At 46.9% G+C, this 14476-nt stretch overlaps 2 protein-coding genes across 12 annotated transcripts in view; both read left to right on the top strand.

Annotated features, from left to right (window-relative positions):
• Nucleotides 1–1562, top strand: part of Sez6 (seizure related 6 homolog) — a 52787-nt gene extending 51225 nt beyond the window's left edge. For 2 of the 4 annotated variants that reach the window (XM_013359834.4, XM_013359833.4), the window contains 3 exons: nt 75–192; nt 277–379; nt 557–1562. In XM_013359834.4, the coding sequence (XP_013215288.3) occupies nt 75–192; nt 277–379; nt 557–586 (251 nt within the window). In that variant the 3' untranslated portion in view covers nt 587–1562. Of the gene's footprint in view, nt 1–74; nt 193–276; nt 380–540 lie in introns of all 4 variants that reach the window. The other 2 variants (XM_021728106.3, XM_021728104.3) reach the window with 1 other exon arrangement.
• Nucleotides 1563–5022: 3460 nt separating this feature from the next.
• Phf12 (PHD finger protein 12) overlaps nt 5023–14476 on the top strand; it is a 44352-nt gene continuing 34898 nt past the window's right edge. For 3 of the 8 annotated variants that reach the window (XM_078042565.1, XM_078042566.1, XM_040269201.2), the window contains exons 1-2: nt 5025–5710; nt 6357–6538. In XM_078042565.1, the coding sequence (XP_077898691.1) occupies nt 5645–5710; nt 6357–6538 (248 nt within the window). In that variant the 5' untranslated portion in view covers nt 5025–5644. Of the gene's footprint in view, nt 5711–6356; nt 6539–14476 lie in introns of all 8 variants that reach the window. The other 5 variants (XM_021728101.3, XM_078042564.1, XM_078042563.1 and 2 more) reach the window with 3 other exon arrangements.

Below are 14476 nucleotides of genomic sequence, written 5' to 3'. Positions count from 1 at the left end.
CCGCCTTTGGGCAGAGATTAGAAGTGGGCTCCTGGTGACAGGGACCCCTGTCCAATCCCACCCTCTGTTTTCAGTTGCCAAAGCACCTGCTGCCCCTAGCACCCTGGATGCTGCCCATATCGCTGCTGCCATCTTCTTGCCTCTGGTGGCAATGGTGCTGTTGGTGGGAGGTGTGTACCTCTACTTCTCCAGGTGAGTGTGCCTTCCCTTCTTGCTCTGCATACCTGACTCACTCCTGCACTGCACTCCTGCTTTACAGGCTTCTCTGCCCTACAGGCTCCAGGGAAAAAGTCCCCTGCAGCTTCCCCGAACGCGTCCTCGCCCCTATAACCGCATCACCGTGGAGTCAGCATTTGACAATCCAACCTATGAGACTGGAGTAAGTACCCACACTAGCCTTGACACCCTCTCCAGAATTCAGTTCTCTGCTCCCTTGGATAGATACCCCTGAGGTCCTGCTAAGCCCTCTCTCTTTCCTTTTTCCTTGGGAAGGTGGATTATGGCCTAGCAAGCCTTATACAAGTTTCCAACTCCCAGCAGTCTCTTTCCTTTGCAGGAGACGAGAGAATATGAAGTCTCCATCTAGGTGGGAGCAGCCCAGGCAGGTTCACGCAGCCCAGCATCATGGCTCCTGGCTTCCTGCTGTTGCTCGAGCTCCTGTACATACCACCTGGGAAGAGATGCCATCCATCCCTCAAGAAGTTGTGCAATGCCTACGATGGCCTATTTTCTTGGCACCACTGCTCACTTAGGGCCCTTCCTTAGGCCCAAGACAAGGGGCACCTGACTCAAGGGACACCTGTCATCATCAATAGCCAGTGTTCTCTCAAACCTTCCCCACACTCTGGCCCTCCTGCCTGGAAGGCAGAACAGGAGCACCTCTTTTCCCATGGCCACCACCCAGCCCTGGACTAACTCAACAGTGGTGGAACCTATACCAGGCTGCTACTCACAGGGCCATCACCGGGAGTGAAAACCACTCTCAATGGCGACCTTGGGTAATCCTGGAGTACCAACATTAGCCCCTTAGGGCAGTCTCTGGCCCTTCGCTAAAGCCTCAGAAATGGACAATTCAGCCCCCTGCCCTGAAATGGTGGAGGCAATAATTCTAAGGGACCCAAAGGGTTCAGGGACTCTACCCAAGCTCAGGGTGAGCTCCAATGGGCACACATAACTCCACACCAAAGCAGGACACCCGACTGCTCCCTTGCAGCCCTATACCCTGAAGTGAGGGGGGACCCTCTCCTGATGTTTGTTGGCCTATTACAAATACCCCCTTTCCTATTAGTCCTTCATCCAAGCCCCTTGGCAGGCTGCTCCTCCTGCCACTGTGTAATGGCATAAGGGGAGTGGGCAGGTATATTCTGGAGATGAGCAGAGGTCCAAGGACCCAGGAATTTAGCATGGGACAGAGTCAGAGAGCCCCAGGGAGAGGCCCAGGAGCTGGCTGAAGGCAATTTTGTATATAAAATGTATTATATGGGGTCTGAGCTCCAGCCAGAGAACAATCTTTTATTTCTGTTGTTTCCTTATTAAAATGGTGTTTTTGGAAAAAAAATCAAGCAATGTTCAGGTGGATGGTGCTTTCTTGGAGGGAAGGAGAGTGGTAGATGAATGGGACATGAACCTCAGGATCATATGGTATGCTGAACCCACTAACCAATATCCCTCAGCTTTTATTTTACATGCAGTTGAGTAGGCACCATGGTCCCCAAAAGGTCAATGCAACAAATGGCAGGTGAAATGAGAGCTTCCACTGGGTGGTGCCACAGGGGTGAGAGCCTAGGAACCTAGCTGTTCATTCATTTCTATACCTCACTTCTTCCTCTAATAGTTCTAGAAGTGTAAGCTGGCACACTACCAAACCTTTTCCAATGCCACTGGATTGCCAACAAGACCCAGGAAGCCTGACACATCTCTCCTTTCCCTTCTTTTCAAGCAAGCAAGCCTTGGTAAATTGGAATAGGGATCAGAAACTGAACTCCTGGACATTAAGCCTTAGTTTGACTTAGCCTCAGAAACCATCCAGATTGTCAAGAGCAGGGACAATGAAGTTTAAGGGTTTGGTACCTAAGTTAGGCAAAAGCCCAGGGGATATGGAAAGAGTGGCTAGGTGGGATCCACTTGACTTCCCCCTCCATATATCCCACAGAGCTTCCTGAGATGAAAGTATCTGCTTGGCGTAGGTCCCCAGCATGCACATTCCATGCTTGTTAGAGGTGTGCCTTGCATGGCTGCTCTCCAGAATAAGAGCAAGGGAAATATGGGAACTCAAAAGCCAGAAGACAAAAGTCCCTGAAATAAATAATAGCAGCAACCAGCACCTTCAGCTTCTGAAGTCTTCCAGTTGGGAGGTCTTGACCACAAATCATGGCATTAGACAAGCAGCTTTGAAGGAACCATAAGTTCCAGTTCACGCAGAATGCAATGCCTATATTAGCCACAAGAGGTCGCTTCCAAAGGCATCTGTATCCCACCTGCTCTTCCCCAATTCCTCTTAAACAACTAGCCAAGGAGCTCTCCAAGGTGGCACCAACTCCTGTCACCACTAGGCTGACCTCATCTTCCAACTTCCAAGAGGAAAAGTGTTTGGAGTGTCTAGCTCCCCGGGCACTTGTCAACAAAGTCAAGTCTTGTTTCCTTCATTGGCCCCGGCCTGTTCCTGTTCTCAGCTGCAACTGATAGTGATGATCAAAGCAAAGCTCTGCTTACTGGGTATGTGCCAATGGCTGACTTCTCTCTCCCATAATACCTTCAGGCTGACACAGCAGCATAACTGGGCTCTCAGCAGGGGGAATGAAACCAAAGAGGGCACATGAAGTGTTAACTTCTAACGGATTGTGACATAAAGTACACTTACAGGAAGAACAAGGTTTTGCCTCTTCCATAGGAGCAGTCTAGCTCCCTTTCTGAGGATCACACTTCTGACCGATAGCCAATAAAGTCTGTTGTTTGCTGAGGCTGACAGAAGGCATAAAGCAGTCAATTTACATGACATTCTTTACTACTGCGTGAGCTTACTCTTTTAAGGTAACAAAATAGTAATCAGAAGAGTGAAAGTTTAGGGCTGGGGTTGTAGTTCAATGGTAGAACACTTGCCTCACTTCACATGCGTGAGGCACTGGGCTAGCTCCTCAGCACCACATAAAAATAAATAAATAATGATATTGGGTCCATTTACAACTGAAAAAAAAATTTTTTTTTAAAGAAGGAGCTGGGGTTGTGGCTCAGTGGTAGAGCACTCACCTAGCACGTGCGAGGCCCTGGGTTCGATCCTCAGAACCACATATAAATACATACAGGTATTGTGTCAACTACAACTAAAAAATATGTATTAAAAAAAAAAGGCAGAGTGAAAGTTTAGAAAACCAGAAACCTGATACTGCACACACTCTCACCCCCACCCTAACTCCTTACTGTCCCAATTGTTGCAGCGGCAATAATTCCTTGGAGACAGCAAGCATGGCGTAGTGGACAATGTCTGGTTTGTGAATCAAGAAATGTTTCATGCTTAGGTTTGCCATAAAGTCACTTATGTGAGCTCTGCAAATCACTGCTCCATACGTCCAACTGGAAATGAATTAAATTAGGTGGTCTCCAAGCCCGTTTCACTTTTACAACTCGAGAATGCTATGTGTGTGCCTTCACATTAGAAGTGGGCAGCAGCCAGACATGGTGGCGCATGCCTATAATCCCAGCGACTCCGGAGGCTGAGGTAAAAAGGATAAGAAACCTCAGCAAATTAGTGAAGCCCGTCTCAAAATAAAAAATAAAAAGGACTGGGGACCGTGATTCAGTGGTTGAACGCCCCTGGGTTCAATCCCCCAAACACTCTTCCCCCCCAAAAAAAAAGCAAGGGAAAAAAAAGCGGGACACATATATATGTCAACAACGATAATTAAACGCTTATTGTCAGAGACAACCACGCAGCTCCCTCCACTTTTGCTTCATCCACTGTCTGGAGTAGTAGACCAAGGGAAGGGGAGGGGCTAGAGCCGAGACAGACGCATGACTCTCCGCCCAGAATTCGAGGTGTGAGGGTTCAGACTACAAATCCCAGTACACAGCCGGCAGCTCTCAAAAGTATCTCTTCCCAGAGGGCAAACCACTCTCCCTGATCCACCCTATGGTACAGTGCACCGCACGCACACGGAACTACGGCTCCCACAATCCATCAGAACTATCGCGATTCTTGTTCCCAGAGTGCAAAGCGCGCCCATTCGCCCTTTGACCCCTCTGCGCATTGCAAACTGGGAGTTGGAGTCCACTGTAAGTCAGGCAGCTGGGCGTGGTCAATTATACGGACTCTCGGCTTTTGGCTTCATCTTGAAGAACAGTTCTCAGGGAGAGTTATCAAAAGATGGTAGTAATAGGCAGGTGGAACATCCCACAGTGCCGTCACTATGCAAGGCAGGGATGGTCGGGCTACAATTAACTGTCGGGAGCGGGAGTGATGTGGGAATAGCAACCACCCAGTCCGCCACCAAAGGCGTCGTTTTTTGTCGCAATGGCTTTTCTTTTCGCTTTACTAATATGGCGGCCTGGTCCAGCCACACCTGACGCCGGAACCAAATAGTCCAGTACAATATCCCAATGAATACCGCTATCGCCGACAGCCTACCAGCTCCATCCATCACCACATCTTGCTCCTTCCTACTCGTGCCTGAGGACTTCAAGGGCACGATAGCCCATGTCCCATTACCAAAATGGCGAAAAGAGAAGCTTTCTTTTGAGGGCCTGCAGGTGACAATACGCCTGCGCGGGAGCCGGCAGTGTGGTTATGGGGCGGGAGGGGAGCACGCCCAACACGCCTGCGCGGGAACAGCGTCCTCTTGGTCTACACACAAAACACCAATGGATGAAGAGTCTCCAGGTTCGTGCGGCTGCGCCATGACCCCTGAGAGCTTTCCCAGGCGCCTGCGCGAGACATCAGGTCCCGCCCTTTTAGCTCAGTACGCTGGCGCAGGGCAGAAAGGCGGGGCTTCGGGGCTCCAGACGGATGCCAGCGCGGCTGCGCGCTGGGGGGTACCCCCTTACCGCGGCTGCGCGGGAGCCCGGTCGCCGGCTGTCACTGCGGTTGCGCGCGGCGAGCCGCGATCCCGGGGCGCCTGCGCGGGTGGCTTTGCGGGCGCTCGCGGTAAGTTTGCGCCAAGTGCGCGGCAGCCGGGACGCAGACGGCGGCGGCGGCGAGAGGCGGAGCCCGGGGACCACCCCCCAATACCCTCCCCCAAGTCACCTCACGTACCACAACCTCACCTAACCTCTCAGCCCCCCCCATCCCCCCAACTCCGGGATGGCAGCGCCCGCCAGCCTTCCCGGCCGGACCAGCGGTCTCCAGCGCCGGCTTTAGCCTGTGGGACTAGGCCCCGCCGAGGCCTGACCCCCAGAGCCAGGACCCACTGTGCACTCAGCCGCTGGGCCGGGACTGAGGGGCCGCTCCCCCCTCACGGCCCGTGGGGAGGACGCTGCCGTCCCAGGAACTGGGGGCCGGGGGGTGGGGGGGAGCCTGGGCGAGGAAGTCGGGACCCGTGTTGGGAAAAAAGAAGGGGAACCGGGGTCAGGAGCCCCCCCTTCCCCCAAATCCCCCCTCCCCCCGGGGTTGGGGGGGCCGGAGCAGAGAGCGCCCAGCCCGGGAGTTGGATGAATGTGGGAGAAAATGGAGACCAAGACGATCGTGTACGACTTGGATACGTCGGGGGGGCTGATGGAGGTAAGAGTGGCCCTCCTCATCCCCTTCCCCCAGCGTCGGGAGGGAACCTCCGCCCTCCGCCCCACAAAGCCGACCCTAAGCTCAAAGCACTAGAGCACCGGGGGAGGGGGGATTTCTTCCTCGCCCAGTTTCTCTCCCATCTTTGCAATTTGGGGGCTTGAGCTCAGTCTCCGAGGACGTTTGCAGCAGTTTCACCTACCCGCCGCCCTCGATTTTGCTCTCCCGAGTTCCAGCCCACTCCATCTCGTTGCACCGGCGGGCCTCCCCACCCCCTTCTTGTCGGCCCCTTTGTGCTTCCCCCAACACGTCCGGGTACCAGGCTTCGGGCCTCTCCGGAGCTGGGCTTTGGAGTCCCCCACTGTCCATACAAGGAAGTGGCGAGAAGGGAACCGCGCACCCTCTCCCCATCCCCCTACCCTGATCCTCCCCATTTGGAAGAAGCTCTTCTCGTTGTTGTGCGGCAGGAACGCAGTTAGGGTGGGCTCCCCCTGGTTCCGGGGGCTGAGAGGTTCTGGGAGCAGCCTGGATGGGAGGAAGAAGGACAAAAGGGGGGAGAGGGGTGGGTGACGGAGAAGCCGCGCCGGGGGGGCGACGGACTGCCGGGGAACTCCGAGTATGCACACACGCTGTTTGTATGTGTGTGCAGCAAATCCAAGCTCTGCTGGCTCCCCCCAAGTCGGACGAGGCAGAAAAACGGAGTCGGAAGCCGGAGAAGGAGCCCCGAAGAAGCGGCAGGGCCACCAACCACGACAGCTGCGATAGCTGCAAGGAAGGTGGAGATCTCCTGTGCTGCGACCACTGCCCGGCTGCCTTCCACCTCCAGTGCTGGTAAGGTCTGGGGACCCCTTTGGAGCCCCTTGGCTGACCCTCCTCGACACATTCCTTTACCTGGCCTGCCCCTGCCTGCTGAAATAACGGGCGCTTGTAGCCGCTAGCTGACTCTGCAGCCGCTGGGGCGAGCGCCTCCCCGCCCCCGTGTGCTGCCGCGAACTGGCCGTTTTGCAGGGACCGGCAGCGGTGGATCCGGACCCAGGGGTGGGTGTTGGGAAGAATGAGGCAAGCCTCATCTGAGATTGGAAGTCTCTGGGGAGTCGGGACCGAGCTGGCCGAATACGGCCGGCGGTGGCGGGGGAGGAAGGGGAGGAGCTCCCGGCTGAGTGCAGCTCGGCTGCTCGCGCGCCCGCCACCTTCAGGGCTCCTGCGGGGCCGGGATCTCCTCGGGGTGGGTGCGCGGAGCCCTCGGCTGTCCAGCCACCCTGGTCCAGACCTCGGCGACCCGGTGCTTGCGGCTGTGGAGGAAATCATGGAGGGTGTCTCTAGTTCTCCTGTTCTTTGCCTCTCTGTTTACAATATGGCGACCTGCCTTTAAATTATATTTTTATTCTCAGCGCCATTTTGGCTGCATATATGATTTGCAAACGTTTTCCGATGAAAGGTGGGGACAGCCCTGGAGTCCTTTCTGCAGAAGCTCCTTGGAGACTGGGACTGGGATCTCTCCGCTTTGGTTTCTTTCTCTGCCTCGGCTTGCCCCCTGTTGCCTCTCAGAGCTGCCTTCCTCCTCCCTTTTCCCTCCCCGCGCTGCCGCCTCTTAGGAAATCGAGCCGGGTTAGACAATTAAAATTGCCCTTGGGCGCCGATTTCACTTCTCTGCTCCAGATCAGGCGAACCCTTCGCCGCAAAATTCTTTGCTGCCGGGGTAGGATTGTGTGTGGTGACTCTGGAAAGGCATTTTTAAGAAGCTGAGAACTGGAAAGCCTTGCTCTCCCCCCACCCTTTCCCCGCCCGCCTTTCTGAATGCGAGGGGAGGGGAGAGACCGAAGAGAGAGGGAGGGACCTGGGTTGATTGCCCGCTGCTTGATCCTCCTCTGCAGCTCAGCATAGAAAATCCGGCAAAGAAGAGTTTAAACTCCATCTTCTGCCTGCAGAAATCACCTCTGTCCTCTACACAAATCCCCCATCCGCCCAGCGAACCCAGATTGCATCTTGTTTTGTTCAGCAACAGTTGACTGAGGCAGGCCTCTGAAAGGAGGCAGGCTGGAGAAAACATGAAGGAGAGAGGGCTATTTTCTTTACCACCCCTGGGTTTTTGTTTTGTTTTGTTTTTGATGTTGCCTTTTTAGCTCACTGTTAACAGGTCGGGAGGGATTTCTCTTAAGGTCTGTCCATTGTTGCATTTACATTCCTTCTCTGGGTTTGTGAAATAGTGCCTACTTTATTTGTACTAATTACAGGTTTTGGAACACTTATTAGACAGATGACTGATACTAAGTCTGTGGTCAGAAGTTATGTGGGAAGCTCCCGTTACCATTCCCAAGATACTTTTGCCTAGAAGGGCACCCCATCTTAACTTGTAATGTTACACAGCCAAAAATGATTATCCTGGATGAAGCTTTGCTGCTGGCCTTTAAATTTTTATTATAAAGTGACTAAGACCAGCTGTAAGGACCTGTGATTTTTTTTTAGCTTTTCCTTCCTCTAAAGTGTAATCCACTTAGAAAATTCCTCTGAAGTTTCTTTTGCTGCCCTTGAACATAGGAGAGAGTTGTATCTATATATATTGTAATGCTTACAATTTTTTGTGGAGGTTTGATATGTGTGCTTGATAAGTTTGATATGGGGGTTGTAGACTTCCCTCTCCCCTCCTCCCCCAGTTCTAGGGATTTGAATCCAGGGTCTCACACATGCTAGACAAGGGCTGAACTACATCCTCTAGACATGGGAGGGTTTTTTTGTTGTTGTTGTTTTGCTTTTTGTTGTTTTTTGAGACAGGGTCTTTGGAAGTTGCCCACATGGACCTCAAATTTGGTTGCCTCCTGCCTCAACCTCCCAAGTAGTCACCTGGCTAGACTTCTTGATTTAAAGCGTGGGCTAATTTTTTACCCCTGGGATGAAGTGGTGTAAGTCTTATTTGTTTGACAATGCTGAAATTATTTAATAGAAAACTGAAGCATAAAAAAAGTGTTATTTTATCTGAGATTGGGCTTTTAAACTCTGAAACCTAACCTCTGAATCTCTTAATTAGATGTGGTCTAAAACTTGTCAAATTGTAATAAGCAACAGTTTCTCCTTTAGCTGGAAGGAGAGAAAGGAGAGAGAGGGAGGAACTTCTAACTGATGGTGAGAGTCCCATTTGTCCAGGCTGTGCATTTCATTGAATACTTTTTTTTTTTTTTTTTTTTTGAGACCGTGAATGGGACCTGGTAATCAGAGATTTGAGAATTGTACTAAATGAGATAGGGTTGCTTCACATTTTCAATTTCTTTTTGAAGATGCCAGTACTAAATGTACTGTTGACTTAGCTGAGTTATTATCTAAATCACATAACTTTCTAATCATTGGTGAAAAGGCAGGAAATCTTTTGTGGTACTGGGGATTGAACCCAAGGCCTTGTGCATGTAAGTCAAACACTCTACCAACTGAGCTATATCCCTAGCCCTAGGAAATCTTTTTATAAATAGGAATTTCTTGCATGAATTTCATTTGATAAGTAAGACTTATCCTACTTTCCTGCCTCCTAACCCTCACTCACACAAAAGTAAAATACTTCATTAACCAATTCAATCAGCCTAGAGAGGTCAGGCAGTTAATATTTCTGAAAAATTTTGATCCCTGAGTATGTTTTCATTAATTTGTCCTATTCATTGCTTACTTGTACCATACGGGCATGAGATTAGGCTACATGACTATATTTTCTCTTGCTTTCCTTTTGAACTAAGACTGGATTATTTAGATTAGTAGTGAAGATTTCCATCATATACAGAATGCATAAGAGAGAAGCTGGAATTTGACAAATGTTGTAGGTGACAATCGCAGTGCTGCTTTCTCCTTTCAAAGTTCTGTGATACAAGTCCTTTCTCAAGTCTCTAGTGTCTCTTGCCAGTCTGCTTCACAGTGAACAGGATTTAATAAAATGTTGTAGAAGTGGCCTGGCACAGTGGCGCCATCTGTAGTCCCAGTGGCTCAGGAGGCTGAGACAGGAGGATCCAGAGAGTTCAAAGCCAGACTCAGCAAAAAGCAAGGCGGTAAGCAACTGAGTGAGACCCTGTCTCTAAATAACATACAAAATAGGGCTGGGGATGTGGCTCCGTGGTTGAATGCCCCTGATTTCAATCCCCACCCCACCCCAAAAAAAATGTTGTAGAAGGGATTTCTTGGCAAACTACCTCTGGTCTTAGTGACATTAGCCATAATTTTGTTTTGTTTTGTTTTGTTTTGTTTGGGTACTGGGGATTTAACTCATGGACTTGCTAAGTTGCTGAGGCTGGCTTTGAACTCTACAATCCTCTTGACTCATGGGGATTTTTCTAAGATAAATTACTGAAGGAAATGACTAGTCAAATAAGCTATTTTCATTGCCCTGTCTTTTTTCAGGGGCCACAGTGTTGTTATGAGGAAAACTCATCTCTTCCCAATTAGATGGGAAGCCATATTTTGGGGTTTTCTGTAATGATTATCTGGGAATGCTATAGGGAATGAATTATTCTGTGCTCAGTAGTACCATGACCTCACTGAAGAGTTAAAATTGAGAAGCAGAGGTCTTTGTTTAAGTTATAGTGTAATCATTTTATCCAAGTTTAACTGGCTTATCAATTATTCAGAGTGATAATAGGGGTTACTAAGCTTGCCCCTAGAGAACTGGAAAGAGATATGTTTTTAAGTGTTCCCTGGTGAAACTGATCTTTGTCATAATAATCATGCTATAAGTTGAGCTTTCTGAAAATTCAGATTTTCAGGGACTGATCCCTAAAAATCTGTTAAATAGTGTAATAATTGGTGGTGGTTTAGATGTTGCTGACCCATCTTTCTGTGTGAGAAATGGAAAAATTGTTGTCACTGATAGAGTGAATACCATAAGGCATCAGTAATGAGGCTGACTAGAAATTGGCTGGTTTCCTCTCATTGCTTTCTCATGGCATTTTGCTCCAGACAGGGACCAAAACGGTTGGATTGAGAAGTGCACCTACCTCTGCAGACCTCAACATGGTCCCTTCCCGTCAGACAGATTTCTGTAGCATTTGCCTCCGCATGTTATATTTGGAATTGTTGGCCGGCTTTCCTCTCTCTGGTGTTGGCAGCAAGATCCAAAATGAGGTTTTCGAAGAATGAGAGTAAAAAGGTCTCTGCACAGGCAAAACTAAGCTCAGATTCGAGTTTTGCATATTTAATTTTCAGTGAGTCATAACAAAGGTTTCACTCACAGACTCTAGAATAAAAATCTTTGTTGTTTGAATTTCTTAAGGAGTGGGTTTTCTGTGAATTTTGTTGTTTAACTCCTCATTAGGCTAATATCAGGTGAACAATAAATTAAAACACTTTTGTTTTAACATTGTCTTATGAATCTGTTGTTTTTAGCACAGTAAATTCTTAGAAACCTGATGCTGAAGAATAGAGGTTACTATGTCTGAATTCCCCCTCCTCCCCTTACTCTGCCCCGTCAGTAGTTAAATGATTCCACAATACACAACCTGATTGATTTAGGTTTTTGGTTTTATTTATTTATTTATTTATTTATTTATTTGGTACCAGGGATTGAATCCAGAGGTGTTTAACCCAACCCTTTTTATTTTTTATTTTGAGACAGGATCTCAGTTGCTTAGGACCTTGCTAAGTTAAGGCTGGCTTTGAACTTGTGATCCTCCTGCCTCAGTCTCCCAAGTCTCTAGGACTTTAGGTATGCACCACTATGTCAGGTGCTAGTTTGATTTTATGTTTATTTTGTTTGATTCTTTTCTTTCTTTTTTTTTTTTGCATTTTCTGTAAGAATAACATGTAATCCTAGTCCTGGGTTTAATTCCCACCACTGCAGGGGAAAAAACCAACAAACAGAGCAAGGCACAGTGGTGAGAGCTTGAAGCCTTAGGATAAAGGATCACTTGAGCCCAGGAGTTCTAGGCCAGCCAGGGCAACACATTAAAGCCCCCAACTCCAAATAAATAAATGAATAAATAAATAAATAAACAAAAAGTATTTGGTGTGTTTGTGGCCCAAATGCCTTAGGTTGAGAGAGGAAATATCAGAGATATTAAAATATGGAAAAGGAGGGGCTGAAGTTGTGGCTCAATGGTAGGGTGCTTGCCTGGCATATGTGAGGCACTGGGTTCGATTCACAGAACCACATATAAATTAATAAATAATCAAAGGTCCATCAACAACTGAAAATAAATTTTTTAAAAAATGGAAAAGGAGATAATACTCCTAAAAGGTGAAGGTTTCTGTGTAGATTAAAGAAAATACTTAATGGTACAGTTGGAATTTTTCATTTTAGACCTATTCCAAAATTAATTGCCATACTCCTTAAAAGGTAGGACACAGTTATGATTTATCAATTTCCCACTACTCCTTAAGGCGCTCTCTTTATAAATGGGCTCTACTAATATATTAGGACAATTTGGGGCCTTTGTAAATTACTTAGGTGTTTTTTATAGACATGAATGTGCAAGGTTTACTGCCTTATTTTGAATCTGGAGGTGAGATTCATAATAGTCTGTTATAAATTCTTGGTCAAGTATTCTTCCAGGAATATTTTTTTAAAGCTGCATCAGGAATGTACAATTGTCTAATTTGAACTGTAAGGAGATTCAAGTAGTCATTACTATGTGTTGGAAGAAACTCACTGTATTTTGATATTTGTTAGCCTCTAAGCAAAAGTACAAGTAATATATCAGATTACTCAAAGGGATTCAGTAAACCTTTTCTTTTCTTTTTTTGGTACCTAGGATTGAACCCAGAGTCACTTAATTACTGAATCACATCCCTAGTCCTTTTTATTTTTTATTTGAAAGGGTCTTGCTAAGTTCCTGAGATTGGTCTGAACTTTTAATCCTCCTGCCTCAGCCTCCTGAGTCACTAGAATTACAGGTTTCCTGCTTCAGTAAACCTTTTCAACGTTCATCCTGTTGCATTTACCAGTACTTCAACTTGTTTTCATGGTTGAACAATATTCTGTTGTATGAATGTACTAATTTTGTTTATCCGTTCATCAGGTGGTAGACAGTTGAGTTGTTTCTGCTTTTTGCCGTTGTGAATAATGGTGCTGTGAACATTTGGATGCAAGTTTTTGTGGATATGTGGTTTTCCTTTCTTTTTAGATGTGCACTTATAAATGGAATTACTGAGTCCTTTGGTAATTCTTATGTTTAGCCTTTGGGAGGAGCTGCCAGGTTGTTGTCCAATATGGCTGCATCATTTTATTTCCCCATTAGCAATGAGTGAGGGTTCCAGTTTCTCCACATCCTTGATAACACTTGTTATTATGTCTTGATTAAAACCATCCTAGTGGGCATGAAGTGATGTAAAAAGTTTCTTCTATGAAATCTAGTCAAGATGGTTCACCATCTTGAAGTGAAAAAGAACCTTACAGTGTAGCTTCATATGTTGGTATTTCAACTTCTCTGGGTAACTTCCTAGCAAAAAAGTCTAAGGCTGAAAGTTACCCTAGAGGAAATAATTAAAAAAAAAAAAAAACAACAACAACAACCACCTGCCTTTGGGCAGGGTGCCCACCCAGACTCACCAGCCACAATAGAAAATTTCTGTTTAGGCACTTCTCATACTTGGCCTTATTTTAGGAAGTTTTTTGTTTTGTTTTGGCAGTGCTGGGGAATCAAACCCAGGATCTTGCCCATGATAGACAGGTACTCTATATCCCCAGCCCAGGAAGAAAGATTTAATTGCCTTTGTTTGATTGGTAACAGCTTGGGGTAGAAATACCTTCAGAGCAATTAATATGCTGTCTTTGGAACCCAGTTAACAAGATCAAAAAGTTGTTTGTACACTGCAGCATGCTCACCTGTTTATGTGTCTTTGTGTAAGCCTAGATAGTAGTAAATAGGGAGACAAGAGTACAGAGAATATTTGCCTGAAGGTTTTATATAGCTCATAAAAAGTAATAGTTTGCTTTAATGCTCCAGACAGGATTTTTGCTACCTAGAAATGCAGATGTATTTCTTCTTAACAAAAATGGGTACAGTTTTTCTCCTACATATGACAGTAATAGAGAATTAGATGAAGCTGAATGTTGTGTTCTTTTGATTATGAGTAAGAAATCTATCTCTAAACTTGCTTGTCCAATCCCCAGCACATATACAATTCCTTGAGTTTGTGGTTAACAAGGCTACCGTGACAGAAGAGTCTCTTTGGACTTCTGATGGCCCCTTGCTAAATTAATGTGGCGCAGGCTCCTGGAAATGTATTCTCGTTTTAAGGTGTCAGAGTTTTAAGTCACCAGAAAATTAAGGGGGGAAAAAAAGTCTGTTTCCCCCTCCTCTTGGTTTCTTTAAGTTCAAGGCCCTAGGGAGTACAACATGATCAGCTGCATTGCCATTCAGTGAGTGACACTTATAAGAGCACCTCTGCATAATGCTAGTCTCCCAAGAGACACAGGACAGGAGTAGGACTGTCTCCTTGCCAGTTTCCTGAAAGAGGAGGACATTGTATTCAGTACAAGTCCTAGACCAAATTTCAGAAAGGCACTTTGCTACTGCAGATTTGACACTATGCCCAGGACGCATGCACAGGTCACTAGCTGATTGCTTTTCCCATGACTTGAGAGCAGTTAAGAAGAATGAGAGGGTGACTCCTTTTCCTGCCTGCAGGTTTCCAGATACCAAAATCCTCATCCTTTAAGCCTAAGGTATTTATTTATTTATTTATTTTTAAGTCTTTTCTTTCTTTCTTTTTTTCTTTCTTTCTTTCTTTCTTTTTTTAGTTGTAGGTGGACACAATACCTTTATTTATTTTTATGTGGTGCTGAGTATCAAACCCTCA

Source organism: Ictidomys tridecemlineatus, chromosome 3 (genome assembly GCF_052094955.1).
Source record: "Ictidomys tridecemlineatus isolate mIctTri1 chromosome 3, mIctTri1.hap1, whole genome shotgun sequence".
Taxonomy (NCBI): Eukaryota; Metazoa; Chordata; class Mammalia; order Rodentia; family Sciuridae; genus Ictidomys; species Ictidomys tridecemlineatus.
Note: the sequence above shows the minus strand (reverse complement) of the source record. Positions and strands in the feature narration are given on the sequence as shown.